Source organism: Artibeus jamaicensis, unplaced genomic scaffold, assembly GCF_021234435.1.
Source record: "Artibeus jamaicensis isolate MK-2021 breed Jamaican fruit bat unplaced genomic scaffold, CSHL_Jam_final contig_387, whole genome shotgun sequence".
NCBI classification, from domain to species: Eukaryota; Metazoa; Chordata; class Mammalia; order Chiroptera; family Phyllostomidae; genus Artibeus; species Artibeus jamaicensis.
The window spans coordinates 25,611,922-25,621,867 of NW_026521812.1; the positions used below are offsets into that span (position 1 = coordinate 25,611,922).

Consider the following 9,946-nt stretch of genomic DNA (forward strand, 5'->3'; position numbering starts at 1 on the left):
TTCAGATTTACTGTCATTTGGCTCATGGATGGAAGCCGTGGTAGAAAGAAAGCAAAACCCATCTTTATTTGGGCCTAAAGACCCAGCTGAGCCCCATCCTTGGACTTGACCCGTGATCACCTGGAAAGCTGTCTGGCCTCCCTGCTCTGGGCTCTTCCAGGCTGGACCACAGGTCTCCCTAAGCCGGGGAGGGGGGCCCGCTCTCCACACGCTGGAACCACGGGTTTCAAGGGTTCAGGCAGCACAGTACAGAGCCTGATAAGCCCCCTGATTGTGTTACTCAGAACTTGTAAGATGTGATGATCACTAAACATTTGTTGAATAACCACACTCGGTGATGCTAAATGCTATGGGGAGAGAAGTGGCATGAGGAAAATGAGGCACATATAAAAATGGGTCCACAGCATAATAGTAATGAACTGGCTCACAGAAATAGTTCCCTAAGTAAGGAGGGCCTTGGGTACTGGGCCCAGCCTGCACCCCTCCTGGGAGACAGGGACTGGTGACGTCTGCTCGTACAGAGGGGGACGCCCTGGGGCACTGAGAGGCTGAGCAGCTTGCCCCATGCCCACAGGCAGAAGTGGTGATGCTGGGCTTGGGGCTGAGCACCGGGGTTTTAGATGCTGCTCTTTCAACCTCCCTGTAGCTGTGCCTCTAGGTACCTACTTTGTTGGTAGTTAATGAAATTTTAGTTTGCACTTTCTCTCTCAATAGCACTGAACATTTGTGGCAGACCTGAACTTTGTTTGCTGAGTCTTACATCCAATGTCATTAGGACATGAGAGGCCCTTGTACACGTGTAGAATAGTATATATCAGCTCAGCTTAAAACACAAGTGACAGTTTTCGGTTTACGGGTTTGGCGGAGGGCAATCAGGTGGCGGCACACGCACTTGGAGTCCGTGCCTTGGAGATACACTGGGTCATGCCAGAGCCTGGACTCCTGTTCTTTCTCTTTATTCACCCCAATAGAATATAGAACATTTTTCTTTGGAGGTAAAATATATACACTCAGAACAATTGGCTTTAAATATAGAAAATATGTTGATAAAATTTTTATGAGCAACAGAGAGAGCCCCTCTGCCTTCACGAGCTCTCAGTCTGAGCTGGCAGGCAGCCGCCAGAGGCCCCGAGGCCAGCACGCAGGTGAGGCACCGCGAGGGAGGGAGAGGTGAGGGGCAGGGGCTGGACCAGGCAGGAGCGCAGAGCCGGACTGGGGCACCCAGTTTCCTGGGAAATGAGAAACCTTGGGGGGAGTTGAAAGGAGAAGTACCATATTTTGACTTATTTTCTCACAGGATCATGGATTGACCCCATTATGGTGATAGTATAAATGGAAAGAAAGTCAAGGGCAAAAAAGCAGGTCAGGCAGGAGACTTCTGTCCAGTGAGTGACACTGGCGGCTTGGACTGGGGTGTAGTGACAGAAGTAGTGAGAAGTGGTCAGATTCTGGTAGATTTTCAGTTGGAGACCACTGAATTTGCATATGGTTTACATACGAAGCATAAAGAACAAAAAGCAAATCCTAACATTTAATAGGAGGCAATATTAAAAATACCATCTGATACTAGTAGTGGGAGACTGTCTTGTAATTCACTGGTTCATCCAATAACTCCGAGTTTTATATTCAGGATTGGTTTGTGTCTTTTGACAAATTTGGTCCCTGAAGGCACCTGCAGAGGTGGAGCGCCCCCACTGGGGTTCTGAGTGTGCATTCAAAGGACAGATCCCTGTGCTTCCCACCTCTGAGTGAGAGGAAGGGGGCCTCCCAGGGTAGGACTGAGGATTCGGAATTATGAATAAGCTCTGAAGTCAGAATTGGGCTGGCAGTTGTGTTTTCTGCCAGAGGCAGGAAAAGGCTGGATCGCTCGACACATGTGACTTCTTCACTAAGTGCCTTACGCCTGGTGAGCTGCCCCTGGGCCCCACCTTGGCAGCACCTGGACTTTCTCAGCGCTGCCACTGCCTGCTCACCTCTGTGTCCTAGTCACCGAGATACTCGCCGTCCTATCCCCAGGCCTGGTGCCAGGCACATGGCAGACGTTCAATAAATATTTGGTAAATTATCAAGAAAAAAAGCACTTAAGTAACTTTAGTATATGGAGAAGAACATTTTAAAAACAGGACTAGAAGGTATGCCAGCCCTGGTTGGAGCCCTGAGCTGAGTTTGAGGCCCTATTCTGCCTTGGGCTGATTGAACTATTTCTACTCATAACACCTCCTCACACCAACCAGCAGCTCTGCAGATACCACCTTCAATTCTGATGCTGCTCAGAGTTAGCACAGACCCCACAGAGGAAGGGCTCAGACCCACAAGACTGCTTCCACTTCAGATGCCAATCACATGTCCTGAGCCTCCATAAATCTCGTTGATTGGCTGTACACGGGGGTTCCAAGGACGCCCTTCTCAGGTTCAATAATTTGTTACAACAACTCTTAGAAACAGTCTTTTCTTGCATTTACCAGTTTGTGATAGAGGATAGAGCCCAGCAGCAGATGGAAGAGACACAGAGACTGGGTAAGGTGTGGGGCTGGGTAGGTGCCAATTTCCCGTGCCCTCTGGGCACACCACCCTTCTGGCACCTGAATGTGTTAACCAACCTGGAAGCTGTCTCGACTCCATTGTTTAGGGAGTCTTATAGAGGTTCTATCATGTGGACACAGGTGATTAAATCATTAGCCATTAGTGACTGCTTCAAGCTCTGCCAGGGGTGCTTGCATATGGCCCAGGATGGCTATGCATGTGGCCCAACACAAAATTGTAAATTTACTTAAAACCTTTTTTTTAAATTTTTTTTGGTCATCAGTTTTCATTAGTGTTTGTGTATTTAATATGAGGCCCAAGATAACTTTTTCTTCCAGTGTGGCGCAGAGATGCTAAAAGGTTGGACACCCCTGCTGGCCCCTCTGCCTCTTCCGAAGTCAGTGGGGTGGGGGTGGCCTGACAATCCCAACACTCTAATCACATGGTTGGTTGCTCTGGCACCTGGTCCCCATCCTGAAGTAGTCTAGGGGCCTACCAAGAGTTACCTCATTAGCAAAAACTCAGGTATGGTTGAAAGGGGCTAGTTATAAAAATAAGAGCTGACGCTCTGCAGTTCTGTGCCAGGAACAAAGACCAAAATATATATTATTGTATCACAATATCACAGGCTTCTTTTGAGGTTCCAGACAGGTTTCTTAACCTCCCTCATCACCTGTGAAAGAATAAGGATGGGAGGAGGAAACACGGCTTTTTTGAAAGTCCTTGAGTTTTTCCAATAGTCGTCTCCCTACTGAGATTCATTTTGGGGAGTAAATCTCTGTTACTGATGAGACTATTCTACCCTCAGATATATTGGAAGAAGGGGGGAAAGTTTGTGGACCATTAGACAGGTGATTTATGATGGTTTCTTCCTGTGCTCCGAGAAAAAAGGCAGCCGAGGTTCTGAAAGGAGCGCAGTGTTGTTTTGTTAGTTTATTTAGGTATTTGATCATAAACTGCCTTCCTTTTCTTTCTATCTTGGTTTTTAGCTGCTTGTGCAAATCAGCGTCCTGACCTCTTTGGTTGTGTTATCGCCCAAGTTGGAGTAATGGACATGCTGAAGTTCCATAAATACACCATTGGTCATGCCTGGACCACCGACTATGGGTGCTCAGACAGCAAACACCACTTTGAATGGCTTATCAAGTAAGGTTTTAATTCATATTGACATATATGTTGGTGACGATTTGATGACCTTTTGACTGATTGTTTAGAATTATGGTGTTTGACTCCTTGCTCTGCTCCGTGTCTCTTACTTGCATGTAATTTACTGCAGAAGTAGGGGAAGGGATGGGAATACCTGTCTTTTTTGTTTTGATCTTGTCTTTAACAAAAACCAACTACAGAGATATAAAAGAATTCTAAACATGTACCTCCTCCCTCAGATTCCCGCCCCTCCTTCTCTTAGACACCAGTTTTAGGTACTGCTGTGAATGGACTTTGCAGATTAAATTAAGGTCACTAATCATCTAACACTGAAATAAGAAAAGTATCCTGGATTATCCAGGTGGGCCTGTAAGGCCCCAGGTTGGAAGCACGGGAAGAACTTGACCCACCAGTGCTGGCTTTGACCATGAAAGAAGGGGTCCTCTAGGACCTGAGAACAGCAGCCATCAAGAAATGGGGACCTTAGTCCTTCAGCTTCCTGGGGCTGGATTCTGCCAACAACTTATATGAGTCCAGAAATTGATTTTTTCCCCCCAGAATTTCCCAATCAGAACCCAGCTAGCTGACACCTTGATTTCAGTCTGGAGAGGTCTAGAGCAGAGAACCATGCTGAACTAACCCAGATTCCGACTCACAGGACTGTGACATAAGAAATGAGGGGTTAGTGGAATCCAGGGAACAAGACAGACCGGACGCCTGCTCTTCAGGAGCTTGCAATTCTGTCTTCTTTTTTTGGTTAAGCAGCTACCACAGCTCTGGCAGGTCTAATGCCCATTTCATTCAGAGAACTGTCAGCAGTGAGGCTTAAGTTACAGCGCCAGTTAAGTGTGGACTGGAGAAAGCCTCTGGTTCAGGGAATGGATGTAAGGAGAGGCTGGTTTTGATGAAGTGGCCACAATCAACCCAGAACCCTTATAGCTTCTTCCCTCACACACAAGGGAGAATATCCTGCCCTGGCAGAAAGGAATACACAGATCATTTAAGTCCAAAATTCTCATTCCAAAGGTCACATGTCCAGTCTCACATTGGTTAGCATTGCCTCTCAGGAGGATGATACGGAGGTAGGTGGGGCTGCCTGCACCTGCAAATTCCCTTTGGAAGAAATGAAGGCAAACAAAAAAATGAAGAAGAAAAAAGAAGAGAGCCTAAAATGTTGAAATGAGAATAAAGCAAGCTCAGGAGTATGACAACAGCTTTCCAAACTTAGAATTTGACCAGATGATTAAAGAATTTTGGGCTACTTTGGACTGTCATCCACTTCTATATGTGACTGGTTACGGAAGAGCACAGGATATGTGTTTGTGTCAGGAAACACCCACTGGAAAAAACAAGAATGGGCCAAGAAAGAAATTGGCATGAGCCCTGACTGCTGTGGCTCAGGGGGTTGGACATTGTCCTGCACACCAAAAGGTCACCCTTTCACTTCTCTGTTGTGGGCAGGTCTTCATAGGCGGGTCCCCAGAGGTGGGGGAATTGGAGAGGCAATCAGTAGATCAGTATTTCTCTTGTACATTGGCATTTCTGTCCCTTTCTCCCTCCCTTCCTCTCTCTCTGAAAGTAAGTAAAATCTTAAAAAATGATGTGATTTCTGTTTCTAGCAAATGTGTCCTTGAAGGTACATGATCATAGGTTAAAAGTGGATTTAACAAAGTATTGGAGAACCAGGCATTCTACTTTGACTTTGCATTTGAAGAAACAGCTTCAAATGAAGTCATCTGCTGGCTCGCAGCAAGACCACTGGCACACACAATTTTCCAGGACAGAAAAGCAACCTGTTTTGCATAACGAGACAGGAAATGGCAAGACACATACTGTGAGCGGAGGCCTCTGGGAAAGCCCAGAATGTATCCTGAGGGACCCATGAGATGGCCAGCCAGGACATCTTCCTCCTGAAGAATCAGCCCTGCTACCAGAACCTGGGCCCAAAGTCTACCGGACACTCTGCTCAACAAGAAGGCCCGGCTGTGTGTGCTGGGGGGCGGGAAGCAGCAAGTGCAGGTGCTACAGGAGCACGTGGTTAACTGTGCTGGCAACGTCATCAAGATGATCGACATAGGCAGTGCCTGCAGGACCTCTGGGCAGACATTGGCCACCTCCAACTCTTCCCACTCCCACACCTGCTTCCAGGTTCTTCTTCGAGCCAAAGGGAGAGTACATGGCAAGTTCTCTTTGGTGGATTTGGTAGGGAATGAACAGGGTGCAGAAGCTTCCAGTGATGGCCAGCAGACCCACATGGAAGGCACAGAAATCAACAAAAGCCTCCTGGCTCTGAAGGAGCGCCTGCTCTGTATGAGAGCGGCCGACATACATGCTACGGGACTGCTTTACCAGGGAGAACTCCAGGACTTGCGTGATTGCCCCAATCTCCCCAGGCATAAACACCTGTGAATGTACTTGAAACACACTCAGACATGCAGACAGGGTCAAGGAGCTGAGCCCCCACAGTGGGCCCAGTGGGGAGCAGCCCACTCAAATGGAAACAAGAGACAGAAGCCAGCTCTCACAGGTCCCCAATTACAGGCAAAGTTACCTAATTGGAAGAAGAGGAACTATCTGCCCAGATGTCCAGCTATCAAGAAGCCATCACTCAGATCCGGGAGCTAGAGGACAGAGCCATGGAGAGGCTTGTGGAGACTATGCAGCAAGGGCCAGGCTGCCCTGAGCTCTCCAGGATGACTGTGCAGCCAGACTCCAACCTGCAGGCCTATGTGCACAAGGTGGAGTCCACCCTGGCCCAGCGGCCCAAGCACTTCTCAGCCCTGCAAGATGCCACTGAGGCCTTGCACCTGGCCGTGCAGGTGAAAGAGCTGGCCAACAAACAAGCAGCAATAAACAGCCCCAGTGACAAGTGCAAATAAAGATGTTTAGTTTGACACTTGAAAAAGAAATCAGTGTTTGAAACACCACTAAATTTGTGGTACATCAATCAGAAACCACTTTTTTGAAAGGTGTCATTATACCTTACGTCAATATATATGGGATTTCCTTTTTAAAATCAAGAAATATGGAAATGAAGGAAAATATGTGCAAATACAGTTACACTTATTTTGCACTCTCAGCATGACTACACATATTTGAAACTCCATGTTACATTATGGAAATACTGAACAGCTTCCCTCTTTCATATCCCTCAACCACTTTGGCAGTAATGAGAAAAGAACAGATATTTAGGTTCCCGAGACTGCAAGCTACATTCTTTTTGGGCTCTTCACTCCGCTTCCCCCACATAGGCGTAGGCGTCGGGGGGTTACCAGCAGGATTTAGGGATTGCCCTGGGAATAACACAAGAAACCTGTGAACAGCCTTTTCAGTCTATTACAAAGGTGTTTAGTTTTTCCTCCATTTTGTGTGCTTTTTATGGCTCGCTCTCTCCAATTAGAAATTCAGCTAAAATGACTGAATTTTTGTAATTGGATATTTTAAACAACTGAATTCAGTTCTCTGGCCAGGAGGAAGAGGATTTTACTTTGTAAACCTATTACTTTGAAACACACAAGTAGCCTCATGAACGCATACTGTAAAAAGCTGAATATCTGAAGAAGCCATTGTTCAAATTAACTTAGAGAAAATACCCATTTAGGGGGGATAAGTCCCATTTAAAGTCCAGAAAATACTGAGTTAGGTGATACCAAAGGTGGTAAAATATTGGATGGAACCCGATATATCTGAGATTAATTTGAAAGCCAAAAAAAAAGGTTCTAAATATTTATTTTTCTCTCAAGATGTCTATGATGTACAGGGTGGAAAAAGGTAGGTTTACAGTTGTGAGTATGTGAAACATAGTTTATTCTTGCATTAGTTACTAAGTAGCTTTATTTGCATTATGACTGTAAACATACTTTTGCCTACCCCTGTATAGTCCTGCTCTGGACTTTAATTTCCTGACCAAGCACTCACCCTCGTGCATTTTCACTTACCTGCTGCTCCCAAATATGAGCCCCACACGTTAGAGCCACAAGGGGTCTCACGAGAAGCTGCTTGAACCCTCCACCCTTGGAATATGTCCTGTGAAGCACCACCTGGGATATTAATGGGAGCCCCTCCGCAAAGAGCTAGATAAATAAAGCCTAACAGATTTTTTTTCCTACTGAACTTCTGAGTCTTTAATGTACACACGTGGTATGTGAATCTTGGGGCGGGGCTGGGGTGGGGTTGTATTAATAGGCAGAGTTTTCCAAACTTGTTTCCCCACAGAACTGTTATCTGGAGCCCTGGGGCTGGTCCAAAACCACTGTGAAATGAGGTCAGAAGACTAGTCCATTGCCACCCCATCTTATCTCTTGGAGACTAAACCCCAGAATGTTTAGCCTTGACTTGGTTAACTGAGTAGAAATTTTACCATTTTCAACTACCCTCCAAAATAAAAATTAACTAAAATATTTTATTATATTCATTAATTTTGAACCCTTTGAAAACCATGACACTCATATTGAGTGAAATGTAAAGACAAACTGTCCAGAGATTTCCCTTGCCTGTTATCAATCACTGTTGAATTCAACTATGCTTTTATTTTAAAACCTCTTTAGTTAACGTTACTGGCCACTTACCTTGTACATCAGCAGGTACCTTCTCTGCTCCTGCACGAACTCATTCACCATTGGCCAGAGGCAGCTGCTTTCTGCTGGAGCCAGCAGGAGGTCAGCCCCCGCCCCGGGGGTGCAGACTGGGAAGTAGGCCCAAAGAGGGCCTGTGGTCTTCCTACGACTGCCAAGCAGAGCCTGGAATAAAGGTTTTATAGACATTAAAGGGGAAGAAAGATGATTTAAAGTTCTTCAAAATAAAAAAGGTTCACACCTATTATATCCACAACTAGTGTTTTAGAAAGAAAGTCAGTCCACTTAGTAGTAGTGAAAAAATAAGTCTAAAGACTCTGAAAACACTCAAGAGAGTATGTGTGTGTATAGGTTGGGTTATTTCAACAGGCCCGTGCGTTCCTTTTCTTATATAGTCCTCCCACATAGGAGCCAAATAAACAACAGAGCTCTTCCCAATTTCCAGTGGCCCTGGCCAGTTGAGCTCTAAACAACGGAGCAAGCGCAGTCCGCAGTGGTCACTGATGTACTAGTTAGCTGCAGTCCTTGCTGCGAGTGATGTTAGGCAGGTTAGCCACATAGGTTACCGCGCCCAGCAGCCCTCCTTGATTATCCGAGTGAGAAAACAACTCAGTTTTTGATACTTGGCATCATGAGAGTACCTTTGCCTTTCAGATATTCTCCGTTACATAATGTGAAGTTACCAGATGCAGATGACATCCAGTACCCATCCATGCTTCTCCTCACTGCCGACCACGATGACCGTGTGGTCCCACTTCACTCCCTCAAGTTCATTGCCACCCTTCAGTACATCTTGGGGCGCAGCCGGAAGCAAACCAACCCCCTGCTTATCCACGTGGACACCAAGGCGGGCCACGGGGCTGGGAAGCCCACGGCCAAAGTGATAGAAGAAGTTTCAGACATGTTTGCATTCATAGCGCGGTGCCTGAATATTGACTGGATTCAGTAAATGGATTTCCCCGCTCCCTCCAGACAGCCGCGGAAAACCTCAAGGGCTTTCACACCGTTAAACCGAGAAACCACTGGGCACAATACTCCCCACGTGAACACGGTTCCTGCACGCACAGACTGCAGTCGAACAGAACTGCTGCAGGATCAGTTTTATCTTTTCTAGGCTTCTCCTTTTTAGCAAGCCCTTGGCCTTTTGGTGGGTTTTTTTTTTTAAGGCATGTTTGGGTAAATAATTAAATGGCAGCCAACACATTGTGAATATTAGATTGCTGAATTAAGATTCATAGTCAGGCATACTTCATATATAACATCTCAGTGAAATTTGCTTCTATAACCAACCAATATCTTTCTAAATAAATGTGAGAACTGCTCTCATGAAGATGTCTCTGCAGCAACAATAAATGTTATTTAAGCATGGGAGGCTTTATTTCTGCTTCCTTTGTGTCGAGGGCAACTCCAGAAGTGCAGTCATTCTGGATCATGTTACTTTTCCATGGGAGTAAGCAGTTGACCTTTCCACACAAATTAATTTCTGAAAATGAACTCATAGAGTGTTAGCCCCAGAAATCAGTCGAGGGCAACAACTGTGGTTCCTTTGTTTATAGGTGATAAAGCTGTTAGAGGTGGTCGCTGTCTTACAGTTTAGCTACTCAGCCACCTCCTAATCTGGGGCTCTTGGTTTTGATGCCTCCTTTGAAAAATCAGTGGACCAGAAACTAAAGATTATGCATCTGTTTGTCTCCCGACGTTGT

At 45.9% G+C, this 9,946-nt stretch overlaps 1 protein-coding gene and 1 pseudogene across 1 annotated transcript in view; both read left to right on the forward strand.

Annotated features, from left to right (window-relative positions):
• Window positions 1-9,573, forward strand: part of PREP (prolyl endopeptidase) — a 101,439-nt gene extending 91,866 nt beyond the window's left edge. The window contains exons 14-15 of the mRNA XM_037159000.2: window positions 3,513-3,669; window positions 8,898-9,573. Of these exons, the coding sequence (XP_037014895.1) occupies window positions 3,513-3,669; window positions 8,898-9,192 (452 nt within the window). The 3' untranslated portion in view covers window positions 9,193-9,573. The remainder of the gene's footprint in view (window positions 1-3,512; window positions 3,670-8,897) is intronic.
• LOC128627358 (kinesin-like protein KIF2C) lies at window positions 4,741-8,755 on the forward strand (annotated as a pseudogene).
• Window positions 9,574-9,946: the final 373 nt, after the last annotated feature.